The following is an 18,008-nucleotide window of genomic DNA, read 5'->3' on the forward strand; positions in this document are numbered from 1 at the left end:
GACTGTATCACTGGCTTCCTATTATGCTGGGAGATCAAAGCAGAGCACAAATAAGAGGCTTGGTCTATAAAATATTCAAAACAGATGGCTTCTTTTTGGTGAAAATTCAGGTTTTAAGGCAAAACGCTTATTAGCAAAACTTCATTTCTTTTCATTGGAAGATAGTCACTACTGAACACATATCACTGTTTCTTCCTGAATTTCAGGACTAGAATCTCAAACTTTTTGTAGGAGGGGGGATTTGGCAAACCTAGAAATTAGGAATTAGATTGTCTGGGTTTTCATGTGAATATGAAGTTAGTTATTAAAATTTTGCTGTTGGTATTCTAGAATCAAATGAAAGCATCTTATATTTGGTCACGTAATCATTTTATTGTTGGGTCACTATTTTAAAATCCAGTATTCATATTGTTATGTCTTCTGAGAACTGAACCAGGATGTTTATCTCTGATTTCATGTTTTCACTGAAAAGTACATTCTCCGCACTCCTGTATCATTGACATCTGAGTCCTCAAGTTCATGCGGAGTAATTCCATGTGATATGAAACTTTTATTATTTTGGTTTAAAACTGAAATGAGAAAGAAGATTAATTCAAAAATATTTTGGGGACATCTACCAATGTGCCTAACACTGCATTAGGTACATGGTAAAAAATACATGTTTTAAGACATTGAAACAAATGCTGAATGATGGATTTTTTCCAACAGAGAAAAATTATGTAAGATATAATAGAAAAACCCAGGTCTCCAAAGAGATTTAGGGGTTCACAGAGAAGGTGACACTTGAGCTAACTCTTCAAGGAGCAATAGGCATTTGCCAGGCAGATATAATTTTAGATAAAGACATTTGCAAAGATATAGAAGCATAAACAGCATAACAAATTTAGTATATTCTTGGTAGCTCATTATAGATCGTAGTTAGGGTACATATCAGTTATCTGTTGCAACATTACACGTTACCCCAAAGTCTGGCACATAAAACAACAATAAATGATTTTTATCTCAATGGTTTCTGTGTGTCAGGAATTCAGCAGCGTCTTAGCTGCGTAGTTCTTACTTGGGGTCTCTCATGGGACCGCAGTTGTCTAAAACCTTCCCTGGGGATAGAACAGCCAGTTCCAGGATTGCTCACCCACAGCTTGTGCTACCTGTTGGAAGGAACCTTCAGTTCCTTGCCATATGAAACCTCTCCATCGGGCTGCTGGACGTGGTGACATGGAGTCCAGCTTCACCCAGAATGAGTGATCCGAGAGATGAGAGCCAGAAGGAAGCCACAATGCCTTTTATGACCTGAAATCATAAGTTATACAACATCACTTCGGCCACGTTCTGTTCCTTAGAAGTGAGTCACTAAGACCATCCCACACTGAGCAGGGTATTAGGGCTTAGGTACCACTTTTTGAAAAGATGAATGCTAAATAATTTTCAGGCTTTTTTTTTTTTTTTTTGGCAATAGAGTCTTGCTCTGTCGCCCAGGCTGGAGTGCAGTGGCTTGATCTCGGCTGCCTGCAACCTCCACCTCCCGGGTTCAAGCGATTCTCCTGCTTCAGCCTCCCAAGTATCTGGGATTACAGGCACCCGCCACCACGCCCAGCTAATTTTTTTGTATTTTTAGTAGAGACGGGGTTTCACCATGTTGGCCAGGCTAGTCTCAAACTCCTGACCTCAAGAGATTCACCTGCCTTGGCCTCCCAAAGTGCTGGGATTACAGGCATGAGCCACCACGCCCAGCCTCAGATTTGTTTTTTCAGTTACTACGGGATGTCAGAGAGGGAGAGACAAGCCATTAGGTGGCTGCAGTCAGCAGCAGGTGGATTGCGAAGACCTTAGCATGCCATTGCAATCTGTAGAGGATGGACAGGCGGAGAGGGAGGTACACGGGGCAGAGTACTGGAAACAGGACAGCCAGTTCAGAGCTTGCTCCTTTGTCCTGGAGAGCGATACTGAGGGGCTGAATGGGTGCAGGGATAGAAGAGTTTAGAAGTGAGAATATGTTTATTATCAAGAAGCTCTGGTTCTTCTAGGAAATGACCCAGTTGGTTTCCAGTCCATCTTGGTTTAGAAAATAGAGAACACCATTTGAATGCCCAGTTATAATTCAGAAAGGTAACTCGCCCACAGGAACTACTCAGGTAAAAGCAATGAAATAAAGCCTGAAAGTTCTCTAACCGCTCCAGGGGAGAACCGCGAGCTGTGAGGAACTAATGCTGACTGAGAACTTAGCTCCTGGTCATCTTTACAGATCAAGTCACCTCTCGGGATTTTGAATTTTTCATTTAGAAAGTTAGGCAGGGGGACGGGGGCAGATGTCTCTAAAATTCCTTCCATCTTTTGTATTCTGTACTCAGAATGAGTACTATGAGTACAGGATGCTGTTTGGATCCAATTAGTGTTTTAAACTTGTCTAACCTTGAGAACATTTGACCCAATAGAAACATTTAACCTATTCACAGATATTTAGTTCAGGTTGTATCAGTGTCAAGGAATCTTTAACTGAGTGTTTTCTGGAGCTGAAACTAAGTTAACTTAGTATCTTGATCAATTTATACACATAGTTGAAAATGTTCAGCTTTTTAAATTTTCTTATCCTATGGAATCATTTTAATTAGTATCAGTTATTTTTCATATTTAAGTTGTATAATGATTTTATTTATCGGAGTTTTTTTTTTTTTTTTTTAAGGTATCTTACAAATCTGTAATTATAATTGAATCTTACAAAACAATTATCGGAGTTTTTACATAGATTTTACTAATTGTAACTTCCTATAACTGTCAGTTTTCATTTTATGCCTGTTGCCAAATCCAGTTTTCCTTTTAGCCAGCGTTTTATTTTGTGTTAATATTATTCATGATACAAGTAATTTTCATTGTGAATGGATTTTTTTAGGTAGTAATTATTATTCCTTTTTAAAATAATATGTTAGAAAATTATAAGAATTTCCTCTTTAGTATTGTATTTACCCTGTTGTCTGAGATTGGTCTCTTACGGAAATTGGCAAACATTTTTTAATGGTCCAGATAGTAAATAGTATATAGTTACACTTTTGGTTTTTGTTTGTTTTTGAGACAGGGAGTACAGTGGTGCAATCACAGTTCACTGTAGCCTCAACCTTCTGCCCAGTCTCAAGCAGTCCTTTTACCTCAGCCTCCTGAGTAACTGAGACTATTGGCATGCGCCACCTTACCCTGCTAATTTTTTAAACTTTTTATAAAGATGAGTCTCTCTGTTTTGCCCAGGCTGGTCTCGAACTCCTGAGCTCAAGCAGTCCTGCCACCTCGACCTCCCAAAGTGCTGGGATAGCATATACTTACGCTTTGCAGACTGTATACTTCCTGCCAAAACAGTTCAACTCTGCTGTTGTAGTGTGAAAGCACCCACAGGCAACATGTAAATGAATGACTGTGGCTGTGAACTACTCAATTTTAGACACTGAAATCTCATGTTCATATAAAAACCATTCTGAGTTGATGGGCTGTACAAAAACAGGCAGTGCTGAATTTGGTTCATGGACTGTAGTGTTGTGATGCTTGTCTAGTTCTTGTTGTGTCTCTCATCATTTTACATGCCTTCCCTAGCCATCTATAATCCTTGGTGAGGCCACGCACATGTGGTGGCATTAAAACGTCCTCAGGGTGAGGTTGTCAGGTAGTTACCAAGAATAACTTGTCTTTACATGTACTGTAATCCTCACAAGGATGGGCATGATTATTCCCATTTTACAGATGACAAAACAGGTTATTGGAAATAATAGTAGTGAATAATTATTGAAGAAGTTTACTGTGTGGCAGGCACAGCGATTATGACAACCCCATTGATACACTGTTACCAAAGCAACTTGTTCCAGGTCTGCTACCTCGAATGTCACAGACGCTGGAATCCTCCAGAGCCCATGCTTTTCACCGCTGTGTCGCTCTGTGTGTGATTCTGCTCTGTTGTACAGAACCATCAATACAGTGCAAAGATGTCATAGCACATAAGTGATACACATCTGTCTCTAGTGAGGGTAGCCTCTGGTCTAAAAAACAAAAACCAGAAAAACCTTTTCCACCACCGTCTCTGAAACTGAATTACCCAGTCATTAACATGATGTTACCAGCCAACCGCCTATATCCTCCTGGCTGTACAGTGTTTGAATGGCCATAGCCACAGGAGCCACATTGCCTTCCCTGGTACTAAAGGATGGACTACTGTGTCTGCATGCAGTGTGGTGCTGTGATGCCACAGCGTCTGTTGCCAAAGAAATGTTTAGGTAGATGCAATTCTTAGTTAAGATTATAAGATACAGAGGATCACCTAAATTATTTTAATTCCAGGCTAATTAAAAAATTTCATGCGAGAAGTAACTGACATGAGAGCAGATAAGGGCAAGCATCCAGGCAAACAGCTGTGCTTTCCTGAGAGGTACAAGTTGTAATTGCTCCAAGAGATGGCAGGGGTAGGAGTCGTAGTTCAGAGGAGCCTGGCTCCAGCCAGTCAGACATTTCGTAGCTATATGCACGTGTATGTTTTAAACAGCATGTTAACCTGATGCTTTATTCTGGTGTACAGAAATACATGATCATGGAGACAGAATGTGTTAATGAAATCAGGGGAGCTGAAAACCTTCACGTACGTAGAATGTACAGCACTGAACTCACAGGTAGTCGGAGGCATACACACCCGCCTTAGAATGACTTTGCAGTATTCCTCAAAATGCTGCATCGGGGAAATGATGTGTGGATGGTTTGCTAGCTAGAGGATGGTTTATTAATTAGAAATGTATCTGACCAATAGCATGAGATCTTACTGCTTAAATGAACAAGATGGCGGAGACTTGACTCCCTCTGAATGCTCCAACAAAGGCGTTCTGTTTCCTGTCAGCAGTAGCATCTCATGCAAGAAGACTACAGTTGCTGAAGCCCACAAGGCAACTGAGTATGGAGAATTTCTCAAAATTGTATGTTGTGTATATTTGGGCAGACTGCTTAAAGCATGGAGAGCGCTATTCCTGCCGTTAAAGTAGGAATTGCTGTGTCTGTGCTATCAAAAGTCTACTCCCCAAGGCTGAGGCTGCAGTGAGCTGTGATCACACCACTGTGATCACACCGTGTATATATATATATATATATATATATATATATATGGATACTGCCTGGTAGGAGAACCAGGGAAAAGCAGCTACAAACAAGAGCAGATTAACATGGTGCAGAAAAAGCATGTTCTGCTTGCTCTTATCCCTTTTCTTTGCTTGATTTCTAGAGTTAGATTTTATCATTTCACTCTTTATTCTGTTTCCTATTTTCTAAACACCCATAATATATTAGATTATCTGATTATATCAAAAACGTGGTCTCCATCCTCTGGATTTCCTCACTAAAATTGGTTGTGGCTTCCTTTGTGCAGTAGCTTTTTTTATGATACTAAAAGGTGGCACGGGTATGAGAGTCTGGGAGATTAAAAAATAGATACATGAAGATTCTATACAAGCTTAACTTTTTCCTTTTTCTTTTTGACTATCAAGTCACTTTACAGCTAAACTAGGAGCCTGCTTACTCTCTTTTGACTCACGTAGTTACCTGTGCTTCAGTCTAGATGTGTATACCACGTACTCCTTGGAACTTCCTTCTGTGGCCTGCCTGCACCCCGTTTTTTCACTTCCTGGTACTCTGCTGTTCCCCCATGAGCATCAGTCAGTTCTGTCAAATGCTGGGGTTTGTTCCTTCTGCCCATTTCACTTCCCACTTTCCAGTGGGGCTGCCCCGCTTTGCCACTGCCCTTCAGAATTGATCTCCAGTCCCTGCTTAATAATCCTGTGTTTGGAGTAGAGGGCAACAGAGCACATGGGTCCTTCTTCCAGAGACGGGTGATATAAATGCCCAAAGGGTCATCTGACTGGAGATCCTTAGGCTAATTCTGGTCCAGGTTGTTTAATCTTGAACTCTCCTGGCTGTTCACTTAAAACATCAGCCACCATTTGTAGTATCTCTGGTATTTGCCATGCCGAGCCTCTTTTGTCATAGTCAGTTGTATATCTTCAAATAATAAAGCTTTGCTTAAGCATCCACAACTATTAATATTGAAGTGGTGATGACCATCAGAGTTTGTGTTGTGCTATGCAGTTTAACGTTTTGAGAGAGAGAGAATAATTCAGTGACCACGTGGGAGGTTTTATTCTCAAATAGAGGAAGTTGGTAGAGAAAGCCGTCTTTCTCATGTTTGTTTTTCCCAAATCTTTTTTTCTACCCAAAGCCTGGATTCCTCTCAAGGTGAAAGGGGTGATGTCTGGAAATCGTTAATCCATGGGATCTGTTCATGGTATATAAAATTTTCAGAAAGAATTTGCCTTTTAAAGATGATTTCCTGATTGACTATAGCAGATATGAATCCAGGAAGTACAACTCTGTCAGAGCAGCCAAGGTCCTTATTAGCTTCTCAGATGTATGAGATTTTTTAGTGCATGTGTGGAGTGGAGTAAAGATTCTTCCCGTGGGCAGGTCAGAAGGAGAGAGGGGAGGTAGGAGAAGAAAGGAAGAAAATAGTAGTATACAGAAACAAACCAAAGCTGCTGGAGTTGGGGGAGGCAGGTGTGTACCCATGGCTTACCTGGAATTAGCAGCTGTCCCCCTGAAAAACCAGCTTTGTTTTAGTTTATAGTTCTGAGAGGAAGAAGCTAGGGAGACACCCTTAGTGCCTTCTGTCCTGGAACTGTTTTCATTCTTGAAGTGCTCTTTTTTAATAGTAAGAAACATTTCCTCATCCTCTTGGTGATACAAAGTTCTTGGGCCACTATTTTCAGAGAAAACTAAGCTGAAAATATTGGCTGAGGGCCATTTTGCTCAGATCTCTCCTCCCATCTGGACTTTGTGCCCCTATGCATTCTTAAACACCAAATCACAACCATTTCTCACCTGTTAAAGTGAGAAGCAGTTTTCTGGCTGTTTCCAATGTTAGCATTAACAGATCAGATTTCTTTCTTTTTTTTTTTTTTTTTTTTTTTTATTTTTTGAGACGAGTCTCGCTGTCTCCCAGGCTGGAGTGCAGTAGCGCAATCTCGGCTTATTGCAAGCTCCGCCTCCCGGGTTCACGCCATTCTCCTGCCTCAGCCTCCCTAGTAGCTGGGACCACAGGCACCCGCCAGCACGCCTGGCTAATTTTTTGTATTTTTAGTAGAGATGGGGTTTCTGTGTGTTAGCCAGGATGGTCTTAATCTCCTGACCTCGTGATCCGCCGGCCTTGGCCTCCCAAAGTGCTGGGATTACAGGCGTGAGCCACCGCGCCCGGCCCAGATCAGATATCTGTATGTGACTTGCCTTTCTCCAATGGAGAGGTGCCCATTTCTGGTATTTACACACAGCTACAGATACATTTATAGTTTCCCTTGGATTTCAGGTGATAGCTAACTCTTCTTCCCTGCCACCTGTGCCCTCTTAGACCATGTTCTTATTAGGCACTCTAATAAGAAGCCACGTCTACCACAGGCTCCAGACACGTAATGAGACCCTCAGTGGCTATAGCCTATCTGTGGGCACTCGGCAGGAGACTTATATCTGCATAGTCTGTTGTGTTTGGTTTGACACTAGAGTTCAAATAATAAGGTGACTAATGGCAAACTGTCTGCCTGCTCCCTCAACCCTTCCATGCACAGGCAGATGGACATACACACACATGCCGTCTTAACCTGACCTTGAAATAACTACCTCTCACAGAAGAGCCTTTGTACAGATAAGCCATCAAATCTCATAGTGACTAGACCGTCATCCTCGGCTCTTTTGTGTGGTCTTGCGGACTGAGGAGGAGCCCGTAATGTGTTCCTCATCATTTCAGTTCACGTCTTTGTTATGTTGTTCCTTGTTGATTGAGAGCTGTCGAGGTCAGGAGTCCCTCTCGTTTGCCCTGGATAACTCCACTTGCTTTTCCCCTCCACTCCCAATGCCGTAGGAGAGAAAGGAGAAAATAAAATATGATTATGAGGTTGTTACACTGTTTTGCCCCGTAGGCAACCAACGTATTGCTGTTTTTCAGATCCGTCTGTCTAGCAGACGTGTGATAATGCCAGAACGTGCTGTTGTGCTTGACTGTAGCAGTTACAGCAGGGCACGTGAGGCACCAGGCCCCAGAGGGCAGGATAGAGTGTGAGTTACCAGTTTCAATGTTTACACGTTCACACAGGCATGCAGGGAGTTAAAAGCCACCGTTTTTCCCTGTGACCAACCGCCTAACTAGCTTTTCCTTTGAAATCCAGCGTCAGTCCTTGTTGGACTGGCCTGCTCAAAAACTATGACTCTCTTCTCCCTCTTTTGCCTCATGTTTCTTCCACATTCCTAGATTTTTGTCCCTAATGTCTCATTCATAAATCTGTAGCCCTGAAACTGTAATGTACAGTAGGGAAGCCATTCAGAGATGTGTATATATATATATATATATATATGCACTTATATTTAACTCTTCCATTTTTCACTAAAACACAATAAGTGATTTGTTGTGGGGAGCCAGGCCTCAAGCCGAGAACTGAATTGAAAATGTTTTCTCATCTTTGTTAACTCTTAACAGCAAGAAGGAATTTTGGAACACATTTCTGCACCTGGAATTTCTGAGTGCAGCAGTAAATGGCTTTCTGAGTGGCATTCTTGACTTGATTCTGGTTATCTCATTGACTTTTAGCAGCCGTCCTTTCAGGGTGCATCCTGCATGTACCCTTGATTGGTTGGCTTGTAATAATAGCTTCTGTGCCTCCCAGTAGCATTCTTTTCACTTTTCACCCCATTTCTATGTGCTGTCCTCATCTGTATATACATGTTAGCCCACCTGGTGATGAATGACCTGGTTTTAATGTGTCTTACAAGTTTCCAAGTACTAAAGCAAGTACAGAGAAGCCTACAGTCTTGACGTCCGTTGTAGCACATGAAGAGATTCGTAGATATACTCAGCCAGAGATGTCCTTCCGTCACTAGTAGGCAAACCCCTAACAGTCTGTTCCCTATGCACATCCCTTAGATTTCTTTTGAGTAGCATTTTTTATAATGCGTAAGGCAAAAGAGATTTTAACTGAATGAAGATTGAATAGGCAGAATGCGGTTAGCAGCGCTATAGTTGAGATTTCAAGATTTATTTTATTCTGAACACTGTTCCACGTCTCCTTACAGCTTTGAGGACATAATGTTTTCTCTTCATACCCGAGTCCAGAAATAAAGGATGTTTTGTTGTGTTTTGTTTGCTAGAGTGGTAATGCATCCTTAAAGAAAAATTGGCAACAGATTTGTGAGTTGTAAAACTAAGAAGAAATGATCATTTGTTTTTTTCCAAAAGTGATTTTCACGTTTCTTTGCATTTCAAAACCTATAGTCTTTTGTGGCTTTCATAGGCACACTTACACTTTGACAGACCATAAAACCCTTTAAATCTGAAACCTGGCGGGGCGCGGTGGCTCAAGCCTGTAATCCCAGCACTTTGGGAAGCCGAGACGGACGGATCACGAGGTCAGGAGATCGAGACCATCCTGGCTAACATGGTGAAATCCTGTCTCTACTAAAAAATACAAAAATCTGGCCGGGCAAGGTGGTGGGCGCCTGTAGTCCCAGTTACTTGGGAGGCTGAGGCAGGAGAATGGCGTAAACCCGGGAGGCAGAGCTTGCAGTGAGCTGAGATCTGGCCACTGCACTCCAGCCTGGGCGACAGAGCGAGACTCCATCTCAAAAAAAAAAAAAAAAAAAATCTGAAACCTTTGGATAGAGTTTCTACTTTTAGAACCAGATATTTCTATTAGTAGTGAGATTTCTGATTAACATTCATTCATCTCAGTGACCTAGTGGTCCCTGGACCTGAACTCAATAGTAACTGCATTATATGATTTTGTGAACTCTATTCTTTCACAAAATAGCTGTGTTTAAATAAGAACATAACACATTGCTCCAGACCTTTGTGACGAGGCTTGACATACTATCCTTCGTTTTTCTGACCCTGAAGTACGTTATTGACTAAGAAGATATCTTAGTTATTGAGGGTAAAGACTTTGAGGCAGAATTAATGAATTTGATTTTCTTGCATCTTTTACTTTTCAGAGTTTAGCTCTCAGCTGGGGCCTCAGGATAAGAATGCCATTCGAAGATGATAATTTTTATGGAAAGTTAATCTGTTATTCTGGGATTTTCTTAATGTAGTCTGTGTTGAGAGACAGCAGTGCAGTGATAGTCCAACAAGAAATCAAAACTACCACTAGCATTTATGCAGTTCATATATGGACAGTTGAACCTGCCTCTGAAGGCTTCAGCAGGTAAAAAGAACAGAAAGATTTTGTAGCCACTTCAGGGCTCTGAGCTAACCACAGAAGAATCATAGTAGATATAAAAATAATTTGCCAGGAAGACAGCAAGTGATCAATAATGTTAGCTTTTTAAAAATGGGGTCTTTCGGGCTGGATGCAGTGGCTCATGCCTATAATCCTAGCATTTTGCGTGGGAATCTGAGGCAGGAGGGTCACATGAGCCCAGGAGTTAAAGATTAGCCGAAGCAATATTGTGAGACCCTTTCTCTACAATAAATTTTAAAATTAGCCAGGTATGGTGGTGCATGTGTCTAGTCCCAGCTACTTTGAGGGCTAAGATAGGAGAATTGCTGAGCCCAGGTGGCTGAGGCGTCAGTGAGCTGTGATTGCACCACTGCACTCCAGTTTGGGTGACAAGGCAAGACCTTGTCTCAATTAAAAAAAAATTATTATAAAAAATGACATCTTTCAAAGGACAAAATATTAGTACCCCACGAGAAAATACCTTAAGCCCCAAATAACATTCAGTAGCTATTCGTCTAGTCTTTATGAGGAGGCTAGGTGAGTTCTTAGAGTAACTCTCTGGCACAGAAACAGTCGAGTGGGAAGAGAAAAACCTATTGGACAGAAGTTTCACTCTGCACATTTCATCTAGATATTGAAGTCACGTGGCTCAAGAAAGTGTGTTTAGATCTCGTAGATAAATGAGTTGCAGAAACGGAATGCTGTAGAATCTTCTGTTACTATTTGTATTGAATGATACAGGAACTGCTTAACTGTCTTCCTAAAGACCATTAGTTATCTAACCTCACTTAAGTGGAAACTGGGTTAAAATAAACACCTTTGGAAGATCACTGGTCTTGTCACTATGCCATCAAATGCTGGCCTCTGAAACCTGTTTGAGAATCTACTATGTAAACAATAAATTATTATAAGATGAAACAAAGCTCTTAGTACTTAACCAAAAATGTCTCATCCCTTTTTATAATTTAAATTTTCTCAACAATTATGTAAATGTAGCATTGGGGCCATCATGACATTTTGGCATCATATTTGGTACAAGCAAATAATTGTGACAAGTTCACTTGTTAACTTTTTTTCCTAGTGCAGAAAAGTGTATTTAACTGTAGTTCAGCATAACTGGACAACCAGTTTGTCCCGACCACATATCTGATGGTTTTTAGAAGGACTCCTTGCCAATGTGTTGAGGTCGTATGCGGAAGAAAGTTACAACTTACGGGAAATGTCCCTCTTCCCTCTTGAGATTAGGCAGTGGCAGTTCCACCTTGTGGGAAGCACGGTTTCTTTTCTGAGCGTACTGCTCAAATTAGATAGGGAGAAAAAGGAAGAGATAAGGGCATTTCCCCTGTGATTGACATGGTCCATGTGTTCCGAGAGGCTTAAGTAGTTTTTTTCTGGATAGATTTGGGGACTCTGCTAGCTGGGCAGTTTCGTATGCTTTCACAAAGTAAGCTCTATAGTTGTGTTTTTAAGACATTTCCCTTTGACAGGGGAAGAAAGAATAGACACTCTAGTCATTGCATAGAGTGGGGTTTGTTTTGTTTTGGAGTAAGGGTTTGTATTTTTATTGATATATTTGTACATATTTTGGAAGTATATGTGGTATTTTGATACCTCTATACAACGTAAATGATCAAATCAGAGTAATCCATCACCTCAGCCTTTATTTTTTCTTTGTAAAATGAGTTTTTATCTTGGATAAACAATTTAGAATTTCATTCTTTTTAAAATTTTCTTTCTTTTTCTTTCTTTTTTTTTTTTTTTTTTTTGAGATGGAGTCTCGCTCTGTCGCCAGACTGGAGTGCAGTGGCGCGATCTCGGCTCACTGCAAGCTCTGCCTCCTGGGTTCAAGCAATTCTCCTGTCTCAGCCTCTCAAGTAGCTGGGACTACAGGCATCCACCACCAAGCCCGGTTTTTTTTTTTTTGTTTTTTTTTTTTTTGTATTTTTAGTAGAGACGGGATTTCCTCTTGTTAGCCAGGATGCTCTTGATCTCCTGACCTTGTGATCCACCCTCCTCAGCCTCCCAAAGTGCTGGGATTACAGGTGTGAGCCGCTGCACACAGCCTTTTTTTTTTTTTTTTTTTTTTTTAATAGAGACAGAGTCTTGCTATGTTGCCCAGGCTAGTCTCAAACTCCTGGTCTTAAGTGATCCCCCTGCCTCAGACTTACTTTTTTTTTGTTTTTTTGTGATGGAGTCTCACTCTGTTGCCCAGGCTAGAGTGCAGTGGTGTGATCTCAGCTCACTGCAACCTCTGCCTCCCAGGTTCAAGCAATTCTCATACCTCAGCATACTGAGTAGCTAAGACTACAAGTGTGTGCCACCACACCCAGCTACTTTTCATATTTTTAGTAGAGACAAGGTTTCACCATGTTGGCCAGACTGCTGTCGAACTCCTGACCTCAAGTGATCCACCCACCTTGGCCTCCCAAAGTGCTGGAATTACAGGCATGAGCCACCACACCTGGCCTCAACCTTATTTTTTAAGTTTTCGATTGGACTCTGAAATTTTTTGGAATACCAAATGCCATCATGTTTATTTAATCAATTAGCCTTCACCATAAAATGCATTTAAATCAATTTGAAAAAAAAATTTTTTTTGAGACAGAGTCTCGCTGCAACGCCCAGCCTGAAGTGCAATGTTGCAATCTCGGCTCACTGCAACCTCCCCTTTTCAGGTTCAAGCGATTCTCCTGCCTCAGCCTCCCTTGGCTGGGACTACAGGCGCCCGCCACCACGCCCGGCTAATTTTTTAAATATTTTTAGTAGAGACGGGGTTTCACTGTGTTAGCCAGGATGGTCTCGATCTCCTGACCTTGTGATCTGCTGCACCCGGCCTTTTTTTTTTTTTTTCCAATAGAGGCAGAATCTTGCTATGTTGCCCAGGCTGGTCTCAAACTCCTGGCCTTATGCGATCCTGCTGCCTCAGACTTTTTTTTTGTTTGTTTTTTTGGTGATGGAGTCTCATTCTGTTGCCCAGGCTGGAGTGCAGTGGTGTGATCTCAGCTCACTGCAACCTCTGCCTCCCAGGTTCAAGCAATTCTCATACCTCAGCGTACTGAGTAGCTGAGACTACAGGTGCATGCCACCACACCCAGCTACTTTTCGTATTTTTAGTAGAGACAAGATTTCACCATGTTGGCCAGACTGCTGTCGAACTCCTGACCTCAAGTGATCCACCCACCTTGGCCTCCCAAAGTGCTGGAATTACAGGCATGAGCCACCACACCTGGCCTCAGCCTTATTTTTTAAGTTTTCGATTGGACTCTGAAATTTTTCAGAATACCAAATGCCATCATGTTTATTTAATCAATTAGCCTTCAGTATAAAATGCATTTAAATCAATTTGAAAAAAATTTTTTTTTCTTTTGAAACAAAGTCTCACTACAATGCCCAGCCTGGAGTACAATGGCACAATCTCGGCTCACTGCAACCTCCCCTTTTCAGGTTCAAGCAATTCTCCTGCCCCAGCCTCCCGAGTAGCGGGAATTACAGGCGCCTGCCACCATGCCTGGCTGATTTCTGTATTTTTTTAGTAAAGATGGGTTTTCACCATATTGGCCAGGCTGGTCTCGAACTGCTGACGTCAAGTGATCTGCCCGCTTTGGCCTCCCAGAGTGCTGGGATTACAGGCGTGAGCCACCGTGCCCAGCTGAAATTTATTTTTTATTAAGAATAAGGACCTAAGAAGTCAGCATCCACAGTCATAGTGGTAGCAGGAGTGAGCTAATAATATCTTTTCAAATTCTGTTTTACTATAAGGAATTTGACCTTCTCCATATGACCATTTATCACATTGTCCCCTTTCTTCATGGTCATACTTTTTTCTACCAGTTTGTCAATCAAAAGTAATTACCTAAGATAATCAGCTCTTTCAGCCTTTGCAGCGCAGATGTGGCATTTGTGATGGTAGCTGTGTGCACACAAACATGCGCGTGTGCACTAAGAGAATGGGAATAAATTGCACAAACCCAATGAAAATCCCAAAAGTGATTTTTTTAAATCAATGTATCTGTGAAAGTATAGAAAACCAAGCTTTTAAAAAATGGGGGATTAAATAGGGCCACGTTACTTGGCGTCATGGGGGATGTAGTGATAGAACCATGATCAGACAGTTTCATCATTGGTGCACAAAGTGTATTTGCATTTAAAGTAATTTTACCTCCAAAGATTGCACTTGGAATTCTTTTTAAACTTTCCACAATAAGTACCCTTTTTTTTTTTTTTTTTTTTTTGAGACAGAGTCTTACTCTGTCGCCCAGGCTGGAGTGCAGTGGTGCGATCTCTGCTCACTGCAGCCTCCGCCTCCCAGGTTCAAGCTGTTCTTCAGCCTCAGCCTCCCAAATAGCTGGGATTACAGGCACCTGCCACCACGCCCAGCTAATTTTTGTATTTTTAGTAGAGACAAGGTTTCACCATGTTGGCCAGACTGCTGTCGAAATCCTGACCTCAAGTCATCTGCCCGCCTTGGCCTCCCAAAGTGCTGGGTTTCCAGGCATGCTCCATCACGCCCAACCACAAGTATACGTGTATGCCCAGAAATAAAATACAATATTTTTGAAAGGTTGGTATTGTTTGCAAAAAACTGTCCAACTCCCCCACTCTAAATTCTCTACTTGATTGAAACATCGTCTTCCTTCTGTGACTGGCTGTGTTGTCGGGCCTTCTAGGTGGGAAATTCCAGCACAGAACTGGTACCATAAACCTGCTGATGAGGAGTCTCATGGAGCCCGGGAGCCTTCCACAGCAGCACTTTGGTGTTTATCGTTTATCCTTAGAGTGAGAGAGAGAACTTTAAAAACAAAAGTAATGCTAAATTGATTAATTTTCTCTGGTTTGTCTAGCCAGGCTCCAGCTTATGTGTTATAATCTGTATAGGCCTAAACTGAACTCTGATCTTTTTAGTAAGCTAAAGCACTAAATCCTTGCTCTTTATTCTCTTTTAATTATTTCCTGGAAATAGTATTAGAAACAAAGGAAATGTGCTATATTTATTATGCAGCCATTAAAAACCTATTTTCACTGAAAATAGGTTTATATATATACACATATGTAGGTTTTTATATATACATATATAATGTAGTGAACAGTACTCACAATATAATGTTAAATAGATAAACAATGTATCAAGCAAAATGTGAGGTATGATATTGTTAGAAGCTGATTTATATAAATGTATTAAAAGACTTGGCAGGAAAAGTACCAAAATGTTACAAATGATTACTTCTGTTTTTTTTTTTTTGAGACGGAGGAGTCTCGCTCTGTCGCCTAGGCTGGAGTGCGGTGGCACGATCTCAGCTCACTGCAAGCTCCGCCTCCCGGGTTCACGCCATTCTTCTGCCTCAGCCTCCCAAGTAGCTGAGACCACAGGCGCCCGCTGCCACACCCAGCTAATTTTTTGTGTTTTTAGTAGAGACGGGATTTCACCGTGTTAGCCAGGATGGTCTCAATCTCCTGACCTTGTGATCCGCCCTCCTCGGCCTCCCAAAGTGCTGGGATTACAGGCGTGAGCCACCGTGTCCGGCCACATGATTACTTCTTGGTGGAAGTGTATGCAATTGTCTTATTTCCTTTATATTTTTCTTTTTTTCCCCACATTTTTTGGAGTAAAGTGTATATTGTTTTTATAATAAAAACATTAAACTTTATTTGCTTAAAAAACTTGTTTAAAAAGAAAGGAAGGGAGGTGGCAGGAGCAGTCCTCTGAGGGGGTCCGAGGAGGGATCAGTGTTACTGTGGAAAGTAATACCAGGCCCTGCTTCTGTTGACTTGATCATTGAGCTCCCAATTCATTAGTTAGGCCAGAGGTGTCCTGTTCATGAAAGTTGCCAGGCTGGTGACATGCAGCAGGTGCAGACCTCTGCTGTGTGAGCCCTGGGAGCACACTGAGAACTGCCAGCATTTCGGCAGTGCTCACAGCGCTCACAGCTGCTGCGTGTCGGGCAGGTGCTGCTGTAATGCTTGTGTTCTGTGATGTGAGATCTGGCCCCACTCTCCTCCTGAACACTCCAGGCTTGGACCAACTACCAACTACCTGGCCAGACTATTGTCACGAGAGCCGTCAGATGAAATCCTGGGGCAGGAGTCGCCGTCATTTAGTGTGCTTCCAGAAGGAATCAAAGGAGTCGCTGCTCAAGCAGGGGAGAGAAATGAGAAAAGAAAAAACGTAGAGCGAGTCTGTTACTTAAAAACAACACAGAACCAATGTTACAACCAAGAATTGTAGAGTCCTTGGCTGTGAGTCAGGTGCTTGGTGTTACATAAGGATTTATCAATCACTGTTTCAGAAGAATATCGGATAACCTCTGTGAAATGAATTGAGGGGAGCATAAGCCAGGATGAGGCAGAATTTGTAATGAGTTCCCTCATCACATCTCTTGGCCAAGAAAAACATGCACTTTCTCCAGAGACAGAATTTTTCTTCCATTCCAGGAGGCGGAGGAACACTTGATGTATATGTAGTCCAGGCTTTCAGATGAGCAGCTTTCACTAGCAGTTTTTTTTAATCTACTCAGAAATAAGTGAAGAGAGAAAGTGTGAGGTAACTGGAGTCTTTCTGTATCAGGAATAGCCTCTCTGTAAAAACGAGTTAGTCCTGTGCTTAATCCCTGCCTCAGTACAGAGCTATTCATCTGGTGTGGATATATTAAGCCAGCATTCTCTTCCTGTCTCCCAGAAGGGCGGCTGGGTGTGACAGCGTAAATGTGTGACAATATGTGAAAATGTTTCTGTAATCCTGAAGATTTCAGTAGTGATTAGAAGAGCGTTAGTCTTTGGTCAATTTTCTTTGACTTGGGAGGCGTAAAGAATATTTGAACCTCTCATTTCAGACCTTGACTTTCCTCATTTTTTTTTTTTTTTTTTTTTTGCCTCAGATCATCCAGCCCCTCTTAGAACTTGACCAAAATAGAAGTAAATTAAAGTTGTACATTGGACACCTGACAGCCCTCTGCCATGACCGAGACCCCCTGATCCTCCGTGGACTCACTCCACCAGCTTCCTATAACTTGGACGATGACCAGGCGGCTTGGGAGAATGAGCTGCAGAAGATGACCCGGGGACAGGTGAGCTTCTCACTCACACATTGAAAAGAGCCTGTGAAAATCCAGTTGCTGTGTAGGTTGATGCAGTGGGAGCTACCTTGGGGAATTCCATGTTTAGATTCAAGATTTTGGGGTGGGGAGGGGTTTCCAGATACCATTTTTTAACTGATTTTTAATTGATTTTTTACTGTTTGTTTTTTTTTTTTTAATTCACAAATTAAAAATGTATATTTTCCATGTACAACATGAGACTTGACTTGGATTGCTTGATACTTTGGTTTTGGTTTTGACCTGGCTTGGATTTCTGGATACTCTGATTTTGGTTTTGATTTTGGTTTGGTGTAAACTACAAAAGTGTGTATGTGCCCTTTTTACCCGTTCCTTTTGTGGTGTGTGTGTGGTGTGAGCGTGGTGTTTTGTCTAGAGGAAACATGGGTGAGGCACAAAGTAAGCCCACCGCTCTAGGAACTGTGTTGAAAATTTTCAAAAAAAGGATTTAGGGGAGACTATGGAGTACTATGACACCAGGAAAACTTAAAACTTTGTGTAAGGCCGGGTGCGGTGGCTCAAGCCTGTAATCCTAGCACTTTGGGAGGCCGAGACGGGCGAATCACGAGTTCAGGAGATCGAGACCATCCTGGCTAACATGGTGAAACCCCGTCTCTACTAAAATACAAAAAAAAAAAAATTAGCCGGGCGAGGT

At 41.8% G+C, this 18,008-nt stretch overlaps 1 protein-coding gene across 20 annotated transcripts in view; it reads left to right on the top strand.

Moving 5' to 3' along the window:
* Positions 1–18,008, top strand: part of ERC1 (ELKS/RAB6-interacting/CAST family member 1) — a 503,040-nt gene that overhangs the window by 425,731 nt on the left and 59,301 nt on the right. For all 20 annotated transcript variants that reach the window (XR_012419854.1, XR_012419846.1, XR_012419850.1 and 17 more), the window contains one exon: positions 17,138–17,326. Coding sequence is in view for 11 of the 20 variants with exons in the window: in XM_045366369.3 (XP_045222304.2) it covers positions 17,138–17,326 (189 nt within the window). In the remaining 9 variants the exon portion in view is untranslated. The remainder of the gene's footprint in view (positions 1–17,137; positions 17,327–18,008) is intronic.

Source organism: Macaca fascicularis, chromosome 11 (assembly GCF_037993035.2).
Source record: "Macaca fascicularis isolate 582-1 chromosome 11, T2T-MFA8v1.1".
Lineage (NCBI taxonomy): Eukaryota > Metazoa > Chordata > Mammalia > Primates > Cercopithecidae > Macaca > Macaca fascicularis.